Genomic DNA, 19,218 nt, shown 5'->3' with positions numbered 1-19,218 from the left:
ATCACTTTCACTAATAAAGGCATTTATTATGTTTCCGCTTCTCTTTATCAAAAAAAAAAAAAAAACTAATAAGGGCATTATAAATTTTTGTTATATGATTTTTTTTGCAGCGTGATATTGTAAAACAGTTTTATAAAAGATACGTGGGCTTTCTTCCCTTATTGTCTGGCGGCTTCATTTCATTTCAAGTGTTAATTATTATTTTTAGGAAAGTATATGATTGGATGAATTTTTAAAAGATCTTTTGTAGGGATTGGTACTCCATGATTTACTATACTCACGTGTTAAAAAGTTGTATTCTATAAAGGAAACTACCACAAAACCATCAACACATTGCCATGCTATAAAAGCTGGTCATTTGCAAAATGCAAAACCACATATACCAACTAATTAACATCACATTTGCAAGCCCCTAATCAGTAAAAAAAAAAAAAAAAAAAAACCGTAAAAAACCCCGTAATGGGAACGCTAGAAACATCGTCAAACGACGAAAAACCCCATGCAATATGCATACCATGTCCAGGACAAGGTCACATAATTCCCATGCTTAAACTTGCCAAAATCCTACATTCTAAGGGATTTCACATAACCTTCGTCAATAGCGAGTACAATCGCAACCGTTTCTTACGTTCTAACGGCCCGAACGCTCTCGACGGTCTCCCATCCTTTCGGTTTGAGGCAATTCCTGACGGATTGCCTCTAACTGAATCTGACTCGACACAGGACGTCCCGTCTTTGTGCGATTCGACTGAGCGTCTAGCGCTCGGACCGTTTAAGGAATTGGTGGCTAGGCTTAATGAGGATCCAAGTGTGCCACGTGTCAGCTGTATAGTGGCTGACGTGATCATGTTTTTTACGCTTGACGCGGCTGAGGAGTTTGGTGTTCCCGAGGTTATGTTTTGGACTGCTAGTGTCTGTGGTTTGTTGGGTTACGCTCAATATGACAAGCTTGTTGAGATGAATATTGTTCCCTTTAAAGGTATGCTTTTAGCTTCAGATTAAACTTATTAGCGAAAAATCATTCGCTTTAGTTCGGAAACTAGGTTTGTATTGAAGTCGCTCACTCCTCTCCAACTATTATATATGTCGTTTAGCCACTTATAAGTCGTTTAGCGACTTAGGTACTGAGTGACTTTGCCCAAACTTTGCAATTATTACATGTATACTAAGTCTATATATGAATCTATTATGTTTTTTTTTTCCCCATTAATTCATTAAAATCAATATATTTATACTAAGTCCGATTATAATTCTCTCCATTTTTTAAAAAACATATCTATACAATTCTTTGTTTGAATGGTCGAGATTTTATTCAATGATGACGGCCCGATAGTGTCCAAGTTTCATCCTATAAAGTAATGAGAAAATAAAATAAAACGAGAATTCAATACTTCATTTTATCCAACGTACCCACCCATTTACTTTTAGAAGTAAAACTTTGAATGCTTTGACAGTAAATACATTAAAATAATATAAATTTGGAACATATAATAAATATATTTAGTTTTGTTATAAAAATATCTTTCATAAAATTATATTTTTTGTAAGAAAATTTTATATGCAAAGGAAGAAAAATACGATTAAAATATTATGTCGAAGACAACCAAAAGATTAATGAATTTTGGGGATTACAATCTTGATTTTTTTTTTTGTGTGTCAATGGAAACCGTGGCTACTATAGTCTTAGAGGATGTTCAGAGATGAGACTACTGAAATTTTCAACCAAGTTTTTATCACTATACTCTATATATATTTAGGGACCACACTTGCAATTAACACGAGGTGTTATTCGTTCCCACTATCTCAATCATTTGTTTAACTTTAATTAAAATACGTACTGCATGGACCCAAATATTATAAAGATGAACAAATAAATGGGATAAAGGTTCAAATTAACAATATATGATGAATAATTGTGTCGATGCAGATGAAAACTTCCACACAAACGGTGATCTGGACCAGGTCCTAGACTGTATTCCAAGCATGGAAAACATTCGACTTCGTGATATGCCAAGTTTTGTAAGAACAACAAACCCTGATGATTTCATGCTTAACTACCTTCGAAGAGTAATCCACCACACAAAACGCGCATCCGCCATTGTTCTCAACTCATACGACGCCTTAGAACATGACGCGCTTGACGCTCTCTCGGCCGATTTGCCCCCATTGCACACCTTAGCCCCATTGGGGTTTCTACTAGAACCAATTGAAGCTAACAACGAAGAAACAAAATCATTAATTTCAAGTCTATGGAAAGAAGACCCACATTGTCTAGAATGGCTCGATTCTTATGACCCTAATTCTGTTGTTTACGTGAATTTTGGGAGTATTACAGTCATGACGAATGATCAGTTGGTGGAATTTGCATGGGGGCTCGCAAACAGCCACCAACCATTCTTGTGGATCATACGACCGGATATAATTTCAGGGGATTCGGCCGTGCTTCCACCCATGTTTTTGGAGGAGGTGAAAGGGAGAGGGCTAATAGCTAGTTGGTGTAACCAAGAGAGTGTCTTGGGTCACCCTGCCATAGGAGGGTTCTTGACGCATTGTGGTTGGAACTCATTAACAGAGAGTATAAGCCAGGGTGTGCCTGTAATATGTTGGCCTTTTTTTGCGGAACAACAGACTAATTGTTGGTACTGTTGTACCAAATGGGGAATCGGGATGGAAATCGACTCGAATGTGAAGAGGGAGACGGTCGAGAAACAAGTTACCGAGTTGATGACGGGCGAAAAAGGAAATGAGATGAAGAAAAAGGTCATGGAACTAAAAAACTTGGCTCATGAGGCATGTGCTTCTCCGTATGGTTCTTCCTATGCTAATATTGACAATGTTATCAAAGTACTTCTTCAATCACCCAAATGAACAACTATGATCAAGTTTAATTACTTGGCGCTTACAACACGTATGGTTCCCGTGCCGTGGAACACCGGAAGACGTTTATTTTTTTCTTTTTGGTTAAAGAAATAAAATCTCTGTTTTTTTAAATACGAAATAGCTTTAATATATTTCATCGGTACTTGAAAAGAAAAATGGCTGCTGAAATAATTACTAGTAATTAGTAACTACTAGCTTACATTTTACATTGTCCTGCCTTGAAGTCTTGAACGAATTGGCCTACATTTTATTTTTTCAATATAACGACTTAAACCTTCTTTTACAGGCACTGAAATAACAACTATATTAACTTGATAAACTCTCAATTATTTACTCTTATATCTATCATTACAAATAAAACAAGTTAATAAATGACGGGTGCGTAGTGAGTTCATGAGTTCATCTTTACTTTAGGATGGACACAATAAAAAAATTGTGTATTTACGCAAATATTACATAGATATCGTACATATATATACAGGCTCTCTTGCAGAACTACACGAAAGAAAAAAAAAAAAAAAAAAGACAACTGCGACGGTTCGTGATGGGTAAAGTGATGCTATCGACCGTATGTATCGGACCATATCTCCTAGTACACTAGTACTTGAAAATATGGATCCCCTTATTTTGTGCTTCAATAAAACGGGCAAGTAAGCTTGATTGGTGTCTTTGTTGATGTTTATTTGGGTGATTGAAGAACTTTAATAACATTGTCAATATTAGCATAGGAAGTACCATAAGGTGAGGTAGAGGCCTTTTCACCTAAAACTTTCCATTCCATTACCCTTTTCTTCATCTCCTTTCCTTTTTCGCCTTCCATCAACTCTCGAACTTGCTTTTCAACCACATTCCTCTTCACGTTCGAGTCAATTTCCATCCCGATTCCCCATTTGGTACAACAATACCAACAATTAGTTTGTTGTTCCGCGAAAAAAGGCCAGCATATCATAGGTACACCTTGACTTATACTTTCTATAGTCGAATTCCAGCCACAGTGTGTCAAAAACCCGCCTATGGCAGGGTGACCCAAGACTTTCTCTTGGTTACACCAACTCACTATTAGCCCCCTCCCTTTCACCTCCTCCAAAAACTCTGGTGGAAGTACGGCTGAATCCCCTGAAATTATATCCGGTCGTGTGATCCACAAGAAAGGTTGGTGGCTATTTGCGATCCCCCACGCAAATTCCACCAACTGATCATTTGTCATAACTGTAATACTCCCAAAATTCACGTAAACAACGGAATTATGGTTGTAAGAATCAAGCCATTCTAGACAATGTGGGTCTTCTTTCCAAAGACTCGAAGTTAATGATTTTGTTTCTTTGTTGTTAGCTTCAATTGGGTCTAGGAGAAACTCCAATGGACCTAAGGTGTATAATGGGGGGAAATCGGGTGAGAGAGCGTCGAGGGCACCATGTTCTAAGGCGTCGTATGAGTTGAAAATAATGGCGGATGCGCGTTTTGTGTGGTTGATTTGTCTTCGCATGTAGTTAAGTAAGTAATCATCGGGATTTGTTGTTCTTATAAAACTCGGCATGTCGCGAAGTCGAATGTTTTCCATGCTTGGAATCCAGTCTAGGACCTGGTCCAGATCACCGTTTGTGTGGAAGTTTTCATCTGCATTGACACAATTATTCATCATATATTGCTAATTTGAACCTTGTATTCTTGTAAGACGGAGTGAATGTTTGACTTTTAAAAGTGAATGGGTACGTTGAATTAAATAGGATGAAGTATTGATTTTCTCATTTTATTTTATTCTTACATTATTTTATAGGGTGAAATTAAACTTGGACTATCACGATTCACGCTGTCATAATTAAATGAAATCTAGACCATTCAAACAAATAATTGTATGTCTTTTTAAGAAATGGAGAGAATTATAATCGAACTTAGTTCATGAGGAGTGAACGAATTCAATACAAACCTAGCTTCAGAACTAACGCGAATGCTTTTTCGATAATATGTTTCATCTGAAGCTAAAAACGTACCTTTAAAGGGAACAATATTCATCTCAACAAGCTTATCATATTGAGCGTAACCCAGCAAACCACACACACTAGCAGTCCAAAACATAACCTCGGGAACACCAAACTCCTCAGCCGCGTCAAGCGTAAAAGGCATGCCTAAATCGGACACTATACAGCTGACACGTGGCACACTTGGGTCCTCATTAAGCCAGGCCACCAATTCCTTAAACGGTTCGAGCATTAGACGGTCGATCGAATCGCACAGAGACAGGACATCCTGTGTCGAGTCGGCCTCGGTTAGAGGCAATCCGTCAGGAATTGCCTCAAACCGAAACGACGGGAGACCGTCGAGAGCATTTGGGCCGTTAGAACGTAAGAAACGGTTTCGGTTGTACTCGGTATGGACGAAGGTTATGTGAAAACCCTTAGAGTGTAGGATTTTTGCAAGTTTTAGCATGGGAGTTATGTGACCTTGTCCTGGACATGGTATGCATATTGCATGGGGTTTTTCCATTATAGTTTTTTTTTTTAGAAATGTGATGTTAATTAATTAGTTGTTGTATGTGGTTTTATAGCATGGCAAAGTATTGGTATTTGACCCGTTTCCTTTTTGGGAATACGATTGTCTAAGCAGTGGCGTAGCCACATAGAAGGTACAGTTTTTTGACAATTGAGATTTTTTATTATAAAATTTTGCCAAACTTGAAAATTTTATGTTATTAAGATTCTATAATAAAAGAAATGATTATAATTATATCAGAATTGACCCTACATCTAAACGATTCTGGCTCCGCTACTGTGTCTAAGTCTGTTTTAGAGTGTAATATTTTTTTTTTATATATCTACATGATACGTGACCCGTTTTAATGTTATGATGACAGTTTTATTCTTCTTCACAAATTTTCACTTAAAATGGCACTTTCTGTTTTAAGCTTTAAGACGGGTAAATTATTATACTATTTGCGTATATAAAACAATTTTTTTTTCTAGACATTCTTATATACAAGTGGTAAGTATTTGACCCAATTTAAGCTTAAAACGGATTCTTAGGTTTTAGAGGAGACTTACTAATCCGCCTCAAGAGACTAACTAATTCACCCTTTAGCAAGTGGGAGGATTTTCACCTTCAAAGCAAATGAAAATTTAGTGGATTTTTCAACGGGGTTGGGTTGGTGAATTGTCCGACATACCAATTTCTATTTGAGTTATTTAAATCGCCTCCTATTGTAATTGTGACAACAATGAACTATCAATAATACTTCAAATTATCTTCATGCTTTCCTCCTTCTCGAATTCTAAGAGCATCTTCAATGGTTACTAAGAAGAACCTGCTTGCAATTTTAAAGACATTTCAAGCGGATTGCTCACCATTGAAATAGAAAAAATATTACCCGCTTAAAAGCTACCCATGCTCAACCAAGCTACATTCTTAATTTCAAGTAGCTCTCTTTTTATTGGTCAAGTATTCTTAAGTGGGTCGATTTAAGCTACAATTGTATGTAGCTGACAATTGGGGCGGCATGTAACTTACAAGCAATATTATTGCTGAAAGTTACGTGGCAAAACAAACTATAATAAGTTGTAGCTTACCATTAAAGATGCTCTAATATGCTACTATCTCCGTTAGTCCGGTGTATGACTGTATACCATTGAATCACTATTGTTTATGCATGAAAGACCTACTCAAACTTTTTATATTTTGAAAAGATACTCCATTAGTTTCTAATTATTTGTTTATTTTTGATTAAAATACTCCTCATAAAACATATAATTAGTAAACAAATGAGCGAGCCAAAATCGTTTAGATGTCGGGTCAATTCTAATGTACTCTCTCCTAGTCGCTCATTTCTTCCATCTTTCCTTTTTCATGGTAGTCGAATTTTCTTCCCTCTTTCCTTTTTTGGAAAGGTTTGTAAATTGTGTGGTTCAAATTCATTTACATGTAGGGTAGAGTGTTTTGTGTGGTCTAAAATCAATTCCTTATTTCTTGTGCAAAATGAAAGGTGAAGAAATGAGGGACTAGGAGGGAGTAATTGTATTAAGGTCTTTTATTACGGGTTCTTAAAGACATACTTCATCCGTTTAGTATGATAGTTTACGTTTGCTTTATGCACGTATGTCAATGCTTGTTTTCTTTTGTTCATATCTTTAGTTACATATTATTAAAAATTATAAAAATTTGATATTCATAATGTACTCGGTAAGACAATTTAAACAAGATCTCACTAAACTATATTTTATGTTATACATTAGAAGTTGTATTAAAGATTCTTCTCACTTATAAATATTGCCCAAAAAGCAAACGTAAACAATTCAATGGAACGGAGGGAGTAATATTTTCACGTCTAACAAGATTTGATTATGAAAAACGTCCTGTTGGAAAGCTGTGAGGTCACTGCCTACTATAGTGCTAGTGTGCTACGCCACTGCTTAGACAATCGTATTCTAAAAAGGTTAACGGGTCAAATACCAAGACTTTGCCATGCTATAAAAGCTGGTCATTTGAGAAATGCAAAACCAAATACACCAACTAATTAATTAACATCACATTTCTTAAAATGGAAACATTGTCTAACGATCAAAAACCCCATGCAATATGCATACCATGTCCAGGACAAGGTCACATAATTCCCATGCTAAAACTTGCCAAAATCCTACACTCTAGGGGGTTTCACATAACCTTCGTCAATAGCGAGTACAATCGCAACCGTTTCTTACGTTCCAACGGCCCGAACGCTCTCGACGGTCTCCCGTCCTTTCGGTTTGAGGCAATTCCCGACGGATTGCCTCTAACCGAGTCTGACTCGACACAGGACGTCCCGTCTTTGTGTGATTCGATGGAGCGTCTAATGCTCGGACCGTTTAAGGAATTGGTGGCTAGGCTTAATGAGGATTCAAGTGTGCCACGTGTCAGCTGTATAGTCGCTGACGTGGTTATGTTTTTTACGCTTGACGTGGCTGAGGAGTTTGGTGTTCCCGAGGTTATGTTTTGGACTGCTAGTGTTTGTGGTTTGCTTGGTTACGCTCAATATGACAAGCTTGTTGAGTTGAATATTGTTCCCTTTAAAGGTTAGCTTTTAGCTTCATATGAAACTTACTTCCTCCGTTTAATATGATAGTTTACGTTTGCTTTATCCACGTATGACAATGCTTGTTTTCTTTTGTTCATATCTTTAGTTACATATCATTGAAAATTATAAAAATTTGATATTCATAATGCACTCGGTAAGACAATTTAAACAAGATCTCACATGACTATCTTTTATGTTATACATTAGAAGTTATATTGAAGATTATTCTCACTTATGAATAGTGCCCAAAAAGCAAACGTAAACAATTTAATGGAACGGATGAAGTATTAGCGAAAAAGTATTCGCTTTAGTTCTGAAGCTAGGTCTGAATTCGCTTACTCCTTAATTCCTCATCAACTAATATTATTTCTATTTTCTAGTATTAGAAAATTAACAAAAGGAAAGAAAATAAAATTAGAAATAAATACTTCATCCTATTCAATTCAACGTACCCATTTACTTTTAAAAGTCACACATTTACTCCATCTTACAAGAATACAAGATTCAAATTAGCAATATATGATGAATAATTGTGTCAATGCAGATGAAAATTTCCACACAAACGGTGATCTGGACAAGGTCCTAGACTGGATTCCAAGCATGGAAAACATTCGACTTCGCGACCTGCCGAGTTTTATAAGAACAACAAATCCTGATGATTACTTACTTAACTACGTTCGAAGACTAATCCACCACTCAAAACGCGCATCCGCCATTGTTTTCAACTCATGCGACGCCTTAGAACATGACGCTCTTGACGCTCTCTCGCCCGATTTCCCCCAATTATACACCTTAGGCCCATTGGAGTTCCTCCTAGGACCAATTGAAGCTAACAACGAAGAAACAAAATCATTAACTTCGAGTCTATGGAAGGAGGACCCACATTGCCTAGACTGGCTCGATTCTTACGACCCTAATTCCGTTGTTTACGTGAATTTTGGGAGTATTACAGTCATGACGAATGATCAGTTAGTGGAATTTGCATGGGGGCTCGCAAACAGCCACCAACCATTCTTGTGGATCACACGACCGGATATAATTTCAGGGGATTCGGCCGTGCTTCCACCTGAGTTTTTGGAGGAGGTGAAAGGGAGAGGGCTAATAGCTAGTTGGTGTAACCAAGAGAGAGTCTTGGGTCACCCTGCCATAGGAGGGTTCTTAACGCATTGTGGTTGGAACTCGTTAACAGAGAGTATAAATCAAGGTGTGCCTGTGATATGTTGGCCTTTTTTCGCGGAACAACAGACTAATTGTTGGTACTGTTGTACCAAATGGGGCATCGGGATGGAAATCGACGCGAATGTGAAGAGGGAGATAGTTGAGAAGCAGGTTAGAGAGCTGATGACGGGCGAGAAAGGAAAGGAGATGAAGAAAAAGGTCATGGAATTGAAAATTTTGGCACAAGAGGCATGTGCATCTCCATATGGTTCTTCCTATGCTAATATTGACAATCTTATCAAAGTACTTCAATCATCCAAATGAACAACTATGATCATGTTTAATTACTTGTGCTTACAACACGTATGGTTCCCATGTCGTGAACACCGGAAGGACGTTTATTTTTTCTTTCCTTTTAAAGAAATAAAATCTCTGTTTTTTTAAATGCAAAATAGCTTTAATATATTTCATCGATACTTGTAAGAAAAATATATGGAACAAAGGAAGTATGAGTTTGCAAAAATAAAAGATGATGCGATCTTAAAACGTACTCTGTATGTATTACAAATATATAAAATATTGTTTTCTTAAGAAATTAGACGAAATTTAATTGTGCATCAATAAGAATTGTATTTTTTGATTAGTACTCCCTCCTATTCACAATAAACTTCCCTTTTATTTTGACACAAAAATTAAGGAAACACACTACCCCACCATATAAATAAACTTGGATCACACAAATACACTACCTCACCATACAAAAAAGAAATAAGTAAGTTATTTTGAATAGACGGAAAATGAAATAGGGAAGTTTATATAGTGAATAGGAGAGACTATTTTATAGTGTAAACTAGGGAATAAAATAGATGATGAGAAATAACTAATGGAATCACTGTACGAGGTTCTTTTATGGTATGGCAACTTGACGGCCGCACTACTACAAATCCAGGCAACTACAACGGCCCTTTAACAACGATTATTCACGAAAATCACAATAGACGTTGTAGAATGTATGGCGCGAATTTTACTAAAATCAATTACAACGGGTATGGTTATAAAAACCGTTGTTATTAGTTTTAACAACGGGTCACACATGCACAACCGTTGTTAATAATTTGGCGCAAAATTGGCGCAAAGTTAGTGAAAAGTAATCACAACGGTTATTTTTGAAACCCGTTGTTAAAACTTATTTAACAACGGGTGTTTTTTACAACCGTTGTTAAAACATATTTCACAACGGTTGTTGTTTAATAACCGTTGTCAATACCTTCCATACTATAAACCACACAAAATGTAAGTCTGCTAGACCACAAAAACACAACCCTTAATACACAAACACAAACACAGGAGACAAACAAACACAAAACACACACTCTCTTTCTCTCTTTCTCACTTTCTCATCGTCGCTTTATCTTCTCGCCGTCACTTTGTTGATTTCATCGTCTATTACGTTCGTATTTATCGGGTAAATCTCTCGCCAATCCTTTGTTAGTTTCATCGTCATTATTTTCTTTTTCTATTTATTTCAACACCAAGTACCTTGCTGCGATCCTCTTTATCTTCTGCGAGAGACTGCGATCCTCCGGTAACTCACTTGTCAGTTTGTACTTCATTATCGGAGTCATCCACGTCGTCTCGGCCTCTATGTTACCTACCATGCAGAGTGTGTCAGTGATGCTTTTAGTATTCCTGATATCCACTAGTACGGTTCGGCTGACATTCTTGATGGTTGAACTGGCAAGTTTTGAGAGAGCGTCGGCTCGGTTGTTCTCATATCTGGGAACGCATTGGATTTGGAAAGATTTCAATTTTGCTGTGTCAGCTTTTACCCTTTCCAGGTATCTTACCATCCCGTCGTCCCGAGCTTCACACTCTCCTCTGATTTGGTTAGTAACCAACGGTGAGTCCTGTCTTCAACACAATGTGTTCTCGCTCCCCGACTCTAGCTAGCTCAACTCCAGTTATCACCGCCTCGTATTCGGATTCGTTGTTTGAGGCCGAGAAGGTAAATTTCAAGGCGTACTCAAACTCGTCCCCGTTTGGGCTGATGATAAGGATGCCGGCGCCTGCGCTGTTCGTCGTGGAGGACCCGTCGGTGAATACTTCCCATACTCCGGGGTTTGGCTCTTCTTGATATGTGCACTCGGCCAGGAAGTCTGCAAGTGCCTGTCCCTTTATCGAGGGCCTCGGCTTGTATTGAATGCCGAAGCCGGATAGCTCTACCGCCCATTTGATGAGCCTGCCGGATTGCTCAAATTTTTCCAATGCTTTCTCCAATGGTTGGTCGGTTAAGACCGTCACGGGATGTGCGTCGAAGTAAGGTTTTAGTTTTCTTGCGGCAACGACGACAGCAAAGGCTACTTTCTCAATCAGCGGGTAATTTCTTTCGGCGGACAACAATGTATGGCTGACAAAGTAGATTGGGTGTTGCTGTTTGTCTTCTTCTCTGACGATCACGACACTGACCGTGGCCGAGGTAACTGCTATGTATAGATATAGCGTCTCCCCCAGCACCGGCCTGGACAGGGTTGGGAGAGTCTGAAGATGAGCTTTCAATTGCATGAAAGCTGTGCTCTGTTCCTCCCCCCAACTGAAGTCTTTATTCCCCTTTAACACTGTAAAGAATGGAGTGCTCTTGTCGGCTGACCGAGAGATGAAACGGGCAAGAGCTGCCATCCTCCCGGTCAGCGTCATTACTTCTTTTCGGTTCCTCGGCTCTGGCAGGTCCAGTATTACTTGGACTTTCTCTGGATTGGCATCAATTCCCCTGGCACTGACAAGTACGCCGAGGAACTTGCCGGCCCGGACACCGAAATTGCACTTCTTTGGGTTTAGCTTCATCTTGTATTTCCTTAGTGAACAAAATGTCTCGTGTAAATCGGCTAGGTGCTCACTGTCAGACTTGCTTTTTACAATAGCATCGTCAACATAAGCCTCAACGTTTCGCCCTTTCTGATTTTGGAACACTTTTTTCACCAGTCTTGTGTAAGTTGCGCCAGCGTTCTTCAACCCGAACGGCATCATTTTATACATGAATGTGCCGTCTCTGGTGATGAATGCGCACTTAGGCATGTCTTCTTCGGCCATGAATACCTGATGATACCCTGAGAAGGTGTCCAGCAGGCTCAGCATAGTGTAGCCTGCCGTGGCGTCAATTAAACTATCTATTCGAGGCAAAGGATAACAATCTTTGGGGCATGCTTTATTAAGATTGGTAAAATCTACACACATTCTCCATGCCCCCGATGATTTCCTCACCATTACAACATTAGCTAACCACTCAGGATAAGTACAAGGCATGATAAAGCCCGCCGCTAGTAATTTATCTACCTCGGCTTTGATGGCCTCATCCTTCTCGGCTGAGGAGTTCCTCATTCTCTGCTTGACAGGGCGAGCGGTGGAGAGTACGTTCAGCTTATGAACAATTACCTCCCGGCTCACGCCCGACATCTCGGCTGCTGAGTAGGCGAAGACATCTTTATTCTTCCTCAGCAGGTCCAGGAGGTCGGCTCTGAATTTTGGTTCCAGGTTGACAGCGACAGTTACGGTGCGGCCTGGGTCAATCTCTACCTCTTCGGTCTCCGCTCCTTCGACCATGCCGACGGTGATATCCATGCGTTCGCCCTCCTGTTGCAAGGATGGGCTCTTCCCCTTCTCTGATTTCTTCGCCACTTTGAAGGATTGCATGTTGCACCCTCTGGCAGATACTTGGACATTGACTACTTCGTCCTTCTCGTTCTTTGAGACGAGCTTATGCGCTTCCCCCCGGTCCGAGACATACATCAATGTCAGGGCCCGGATGGACATCACAGCGTCGGCCTCACTCAAAGTGACCCGGCCTATGAGAATGTTGTAGGCGGACGAGCCGTTAATGACCACGAACTCAGACATAACATTCTTGGCCGCACTCCCCTCGCCGAACCTCACCGGCTGACCGACCCAGGGGGTACAGTAGGCCGGCCCCCCGTAAAAGCTGTACAACGGGTTGGTGCAGGGGCTCAAGTCTTCAACCTTCAGACCGAGGTTGAGAAAGCATTCTCTTTACATGATGTTCGTGTAGGCGCCTGTGTCAATCAGGCACCTCTTCACCAGGTGATTGGCTATGTCCAAGTGGACTACGAGTGGAGTCGTTTTGTGCGGGCGATGACTCCCTCGTAGTCCTTCTTCCCAATAGTTATATCGGGGATCTTTGCCGAAGCGGGGTTCTTTGTTTTGGGCACAAAGTTGATGGCCCGATATAGTTCGTTCAGTCCGTTTGTGCCCATGAGCGGACCCACCGTTCTCGTTGCCCCCGATGACAACATGGATTACTCCTATCCGTTCAAAGACGGATTTCTTATTTGACCCGCCGGCATTCGGTTTTTGGCCTCCGGCAACATATTTGCCGAGGCTCCCCTTCCGGATCGCTCTTGAATGACATTTTTCGAGATGCCGGCGATTGTCGGTTAAGTGACCGGTGTGGCCGTGGTACTCACGATCTTGGCTCGTGTCACCGTCCCCCTCGCCTTGGGAGGCCTTTCCCACTTCGACCCTCGTTCTTGCTCGGGCGAAGACCTCGCAGTGATACGACCCGGGGGTGTGATTATTGTATCGCTTTTGGTAGTACGGTCCGAACTCCCCCCGGCGCCCGCCGAGTTCTGTTTCCTGGCGGACTTGTCAGACCATGACCTATTATTGTCACGGCGTCCTTCATCCGGGTTGTCCTCCCGGTGGCTCTTCTTCTCCGAGTGCCCGGCCTCGCTGTGGCCTACCAAGGTTTTGTGATATTCCTCCACCTTTATGGCTTGGTCGGCCACTTCCCCTGCGGAGTCTAGGCTCGAGCCTCCGCACTTGATGAGCTCGTTTTTAAGTCCCCTCTTGGGAGGCCTTTCATCGGTCTGAAAGCCGCTTGGTTCATTGCTCGGATCACGAATCGATGAACCTTGGCGTCGAACCTCTTTCGTAGCCGGAGAGACTCGCCCCCCCGTCTGTCGATAGTCGGAGATCCGATGTCTCGACGGCCCTCCTCTTATTGCAAGAATATTGGGCCAAAAATATGTCCCTTAGGTCGGGCGTAACGATATCGACCCATTGGGCGACCCCTTGTACCAACTTTGTGCCATCCCATGCAGGGTCGTTGGGAAGACTCGGCACCAAACCTCATCAGGTTGCTCCCATACCGACATGTAAGACTCGAAAGCCTCGGCGTGGTCGGTTGGGTCGCTTTCTCCTTTGTATGATATGGGCGGCAACTTTAGCTTAGTCGGCACCGGGACATCTAGGACATAGGCACTGAGGGGCTGTCTGACCACGTGTCGAATGACACGCGGCGATCGGCTCCTCGCGTCCTTAGTCCGGCTCCTCTCCCCGTGGCGGGAAGGGCTTCTTCTCCGACTCTGGTGAGTCGGGCTTCTTCTCCGACTCTGGTGAGTCGGACTTCTTTCACTCCTCTGGGGCAGGCCTCGTTGGTGCCGCGGCGACGCTGTCCTCCCGCGAGTGCGGGAAGGGCTCAGGTCTACCACTGGCACTCTGGGTTCCCCCGGCGTCTTGACATGGTCAGCTTCCTCCAAGGCTCCGTTCAAGTTTCTCGGAGTTACATTTGGGCCCTGGTCTCCGGTGGGGGTGTCGCCGCTCTTGTCGTTGTGACAGTGTGAGTCGGCGTGCCACCCAGTAGGTCCAGGAGTAGCTTCAGTTTAGCTTCATCAACCACATGTCCCATGATGGTGACTTGGTCGGCGGGCAGCGGTGTATCTTGTTCCTTTGGCATCCCGTTAAATCGTATCGGTGATACGGCGGTGGGGATCGCCGATTTGAGTTGTGGAAAGTGTCATCTTGGTAGAATTCATTTTCCACAAGCACCCTCTCTGGTTGTTTCGACATCTTCTTAGCTTGTTGGGTGGGTTTTGTTTTTGTGTTTTTTTTTTTGTTTGGGAATGAATGTGACTAGCTTCTAGTATCTTCCCCACAGACGGCGCCAATTGTTCCGGGTGTAATTCCGAAGCAGATGTTTGTTACCACTCGTGGCTTGTAGAATGACGTCTTTGATTGAATCCTCCTTTGGCCTCTCCTGAAACGATGAACAAACTGAGGGCTCGGCTTTGGCCGAGCGTACTCACTCCGACGCTCAAGTCAGTGAACTTAAAGAGATAAGTTATGCGTTACTTGGCGAAGTATATATTGTAGAGAGATAAGGAAGATATTACCAGATTATGAGGTATTTAGGTTATCTTTTGGATCCTTTCCTCAATGAGGGTTGAGGAGTATTTATAGACTTTCACCTTTTGTCACGTAGTGGCCAAGTGGCTAGCAGGTGGAAAGACTGATCTACCCTCGGCCGAGGGACCCATGGCAGGCCGGCGGGCCCTGTTGACTCGCCGCCGAGGGGTCTTGGATATGAGTACGCGGATATGTGCCCCGGCTGGCTAGTTGTCCCAGCCGAGACCCAAGTGACAGGCCGACAGGCTGCGTCGGCTAGGCTGTCCAAGTCGTTGACTTGTTGTGGATATCTTTGACCTTGCTCAATATGTTGACTCGGTCAGCGGGTGCAGAATATGCCCCATCACCTTGTATTCTTGTAATACGGAGTAAATGTTTGACTTTTATAAGTAAATGGATACGTTGAATTGAATAGGATGAAGTATTGATTTTCTCATTTTATTTTCTTTTCTCATTATTTTTATAGGATGAAATTAAACTTGGATTATCACGATTCACGTCGTCATCATTAAAAGAAATCTAGACCATTCAAACAAATAATTGTATGTCTTTTTAAGAAATGGAGAGAATTATAATCGGACTTAGTTCATATGGAATGAACGACTTCAATACAAACCTAGCTCCGGAACTAAAGCGAATACTTTTTCGCTAATAAGTTTAATCTGAAGCTAAAAGCGTACCTTTAAAGGGAACAATATTCATGTCAACAAGCTTCTCATATTGAGCGTAACCCAACAAACCACAGACACTAGCAGTCCAAAACATAACCTCGGGAACACCAAACTCCTCAGCCGCGTCAAGCGTAAAAGGCATGCCTAAATCGGACACTATACAGCTGACATGTGGCACTCTTGGGTCCTCATTAAGCCTAGCCACCAATTCCTTAAACGGTCCGAGCATTAGACGCTCGATCGAATCACACAGAGACAGGACATCCTATGTCGAGTCGGCCTCGGTTAGAGGCAATCCGTCAGGAATTGCCTCAGACCGAAACGACGGGAGACCGTCGAGAGCGTTTGGGCCGTTGGAACGTAAGAAACGGTTGCGGTTGTACTCGGTATGGACGAAGGTTATGTGAAAACCCTTAGAATATAGGATTTTTGCAAGTTTTAGCATGGGAGTTATGTGACCTTGTCCTGGACATGGTATGCATATTGCATGGGGTTTTTTCATTATACTCTCTCCGTTCGAGTCATTTGTTACGTTGTCCTTTGGTTTTGGCACAAAAACCAAGGAAAGGAGGGGGGTCAATTACTAAATGACAAGTGGAATAAATTGAGTGTCAATGATCAAATTATAGAGAATAGGGTTTTAATGATGATTAGTATTGATAATTAGCATGTTTACAGGAGAGATATATATACACTATTATGAGCAACTATCTCCTAAAGATAAGCTAACAGAAGCTATTAACAAGGGGTGGTTTTAACTATACATTTGTCTAAACTAAGATACATCAAATAACTAATTAATTAACATGTGCTAATTGACTGGGTTGTTGCGTAGCTAACTTCGAATTACCGAGTACGTCGACTTTACCATTTATATTATTAACATTCCCGCTCAAGATGGACAGTCGTAGACGAAGACCAATCTTGGAAGACAACTCGAGAAATCAAGGCTTATGAAGTGGCTTCGTTAAGGTGTCAGCTAGTTGGTCCGTACCGTTGATGTGTTGTACCCGAATTGTACCTTGACGGACATGTTCTTTGACGAAATGAAAGGCAATGGCTAGATGCTTCATCCTGGGGTGAAACACCGAGTTGGTAGAGTAACTTGTGGCACTCAAATTGTCACAATAAATAGACGGAGCAGTGAGTGTCGTGACAACGAGCTTAGAGAGGAAGCAAATTGAGCCATAATAACTCAGTAGTCGTAGCAGCAATAGCTCGGAAGTCTGCCTCCGTGGATGAGCAAGAAAGGGCGCGCTGCTTTTTAGACGACCAAGAAATAGGATTGCAACCTAAGTAAACCAGATAACCCGTGGTCGACACATAATCAGAGGTGTCACCACCCCAATCAGCGTCACAATACGCGTGAAGACGGAGAGGGGATGAGTGATCGAGATGGATGCCGAGGTGGAGAGTGCCATGGAGATAACGCAATAAACATTTTAGTGCGAGCCAGTGAGTAGAGGTTGGGTGTGTTAAAAATTGGGCGAGTTTATTGACTGGGAATACAATATCCGGACGGGTTAAGGAAAGATATTGGAGGCTTCCAATGATAGCACGATAATCAGTTTCATTGTCAATGGGTTGGTCGGGTTCGGCTGTAAGAGTAGGGTGAGAGAGCATGGGAGTGGAAGCGGGTTTGCAGTCTTGAAGGTTGTATTTGTGGAGGATATCAGACAAGTATTTGGTTTGGTTTAAGTGTAAACCATATTTAGTGCAGGTTGGAAACGAAATCGAGGGGAGGGGTTTGTTGGGTTCGTCGGGGTTTGGGACGAGGTTGTTGGAGGTCGACATGGGTGAGGGTGTGTCAAGTACAACAGTGATAAGAAGAAGAAGAAAGGTTAGGATCGTAAGTGGGATTGATACCATATAGAGAATAGGGTTTTAATGATGATTAGTATTGATAATTAGCATGTTTACAGGAGAGATATATATACACTATTATGAGCACCTATCTCCTAAAGATAAGCTAACAGAAGCTATTAACAAGGGGGGTTAGAAGTTACAACTATACATTTGACTAAACTAAGATACATCAAATAACTAATTATTTTTTTATTTTTTTTTGGTACATAATCTGTTCCGGGTGTAATTCTAGAGCAAGTATAGTTACCACCCGTGGCTTGTTGAATGATGTCTTGAGTTGGATTCTCCTTTGGTCTTAATCGTTCCTCTCGGCCTCTCCTGCAACAATGAACGAACTGAGGGCTTGGCTTTATGCCAAGCGTACTCACTCCGACGCCCAAGTCAGTAAACTTAGATGTATAAGTTGTATGCTAATTGGCTAGGAATATATTGTAGAGAGATAAGGAAGATTATACCAGATGAATAGTGTATTTAGGTCAAGTTATGTATTTCTGGATTGGATTCTTTCCTCAATGAAGGTTGAGGAGTATTTATAGACTTCACCTTTTGTCACGTAGTGGCCAAGTGGCCAAGTGGCTAGCAGGTGGAAAGACTGATCTACCCCTCGGCCGAGGGACCTATGGCTGGCCGGCGGGCTCTGATGACCCACCGCCGAGGGGTCTTGGATATGAGTACGCGGATATGTGTCCCGGCTGGCGGGTTGTCATGCCGGGACCCAGGATGACAGGCCGATGGGCTGCATCGGCTAGGTCGTCCAAGTCGTTGACTTGCTGTGGATATCTTTGACCTTGTCTAATGTGTTGACTTGGTCAGCGGTGCAGAATATGCCCCATCAATTTGCCCCCAGCGTAGTCTATGCCGTGGTATGGGCTTCGATGTACGTCTGAGCGTATATTCTGCGCAAGTGATTTGTGAAAAATTTCCTGCATCGGCTTCTAGGCCGGCGGCTTCTTCGCTTTCTGCTGGTCTTTCTTAGGCCGTACCATATCCCCCTCCACATGGATGTGTATTGGGCATCCGATGTGGATAAGAAAGGACGCTTGGCCGAGACCGGTTGAGGCTGCTTATTTTTGATTGCCCCGGCCGGCGGTGTATGCGCTTGTCGATCATGTGGCGGCGGAGAAGCGGATGCATGGGAATTTGTTGAGGAAGGTGAATAGGCGGAGAGATTTGAATAGGCGTGTTGAAGACATTTGGTCACTGTTGCATTGATTGACACAACTGTTGCAACGATTGACATCCCGTGGTTGCATGTCCGACACGTGTCTGCATGCTGATTGGTTGACACTTCATGGGCTGTTCTCTGGATTGGTCTGCTTCATGGGCTTTTCCCTATAAATAGGGCAGTTGCTCCGTGAAATTGGTCACTAATTTCATTCTCCAAAATTTTTCTTCTCTAAACTTTCA

General features: G+C 42.0%; 3 protein-coding genes across 3 annotated transcripts; 2 read left to right on the top strand and 1 right to left on the bottom strand.

The window, feature by feature from the left end:
- The first annotated feature begins 459 nt into the window (after positions 1-459).
- Positions 460-2,927, top strand: LOC141658449 (7-deoxyloganetin glucosyltransferase-like). The gene is made up of 2 exons (XM_074465396.1): positions 460-979; positions 1,928-2,927. The coding sequence occupies exons 1-2, from the start codon at positions 460-462 to the stop codon at positions 2,866-2,868; spliced, it is 1,461 nt and encodes a 486-aa protein (XP_074321497.1). The 3' UTR covers positions 2,869-2,927.
- A 538-nt stretch (positions 2,928-3,465) lies between these two features.
- Positions 3,466-5,376, bottom strand: LOC141585891 (7-deoxyloganetin glucosyltransferase-like). The gene is made up of 2 exons (XM_074406960.1): positions 4,872-5,376; positions 3,466-4,497 (listed from the first exon to the last, which is right to left on the bottom strand). Exons 1-2 carry the CDS (start codon positions 5,362-5,364, stop codon positions 3,560-3,562), a joined length of 1,431 nt encoding a protein of 476 aa, XP_074263061.1. The 5' UTR covers positions 5,365-5,376; the 3' UTR covers positions 3,466-3,559.
- Positions 5,377-7,408: 2,032 nt separating this feature from the next.
- Positions 7,409-9,454, top strand: LOC141585889 (7-deoxyloganetin glucosyltransferase-like). Its single transcript, XM_074406959.1, has 2 exons — positions 7,409-7,919; positions 8,466-9,454. Exons 1-2 carry the CDS (start codon positions 7,409-7,411, stop codon positions 9,401-9,403), a joined length of 1,449 nt encoding a protein of 482 aa, XP_074263060.1. The 3' UTR covers positions 9,404-9,454.
- The last annotated feature ends 9,764 nt before the right edge of the window (positions 9,455-19,218 follow it).

Source organism: Silene latifolia, chromosome 6, assembly GCF_048544455.1.
Source record: "Silene latifolia isolate original U9 population chromosome 6, ASM4854445v1, whole genome shotgun sequence".
In the NCBI taxonomy this organism is placed as follows: domain Eukaryota; kingdom Viridiplantae; phylum Streptophyta; class Magnoliopsida; order Caryophyllales; family Caryophyllaceae; genus Silene; species Silene latifolia.
The sequence above is the reverse complement of the archived record's forward strand: the minus strand, read 5'-3'. Positions and strand labels throughout refer to the sequence as shown.

Excerpts from the sequence above, each read along its gene's own strand:
- LOC141658449 (XM_074465396.1), top strand. The coding sequence starts at position 460 with ATGGGAACGCTAGAAACATCGTCAAACGACGAAAAACCCCATGCAATA. Across the intron at positions 980-1,927 it reads GAATATTGTTCCCTTTAAAG|ATGAAAACTTCCACACAAAC; the intron begins GTATGCTTTTAG and ends GTGTCGATGCAG.
- LOC141585891 (XM_074406960.1), bottom strand. The coding sequence starts at position 5,364 with ATGGAAAAACCCCATGCAATATGCATACCATGTCCAGGACAAGGTCAC. Across the intron at positions 4,498-4,871 it reads GAATATTGTTCCCTTTAAAG|ATGAAAACTTCCACACAAAC; the intron begins GTACGTTTTTAG and ends GTGTCAATGCAG.
- LOC141585889 (XM_074406959.1), top strand. The coding sequence starts at position 7,409 with ATGGAAACATTGTCTAACGATCAAAAACCCCATGCAATATGCATACCA. Across the intron at positions 7,920-8,465 it reads GAATATTGTTCCCTTTAAAG|ATGAAAATTTCCACACAAAC; the intron begins GTTAGCTTTTAG and ends GTGTCAATGCAG.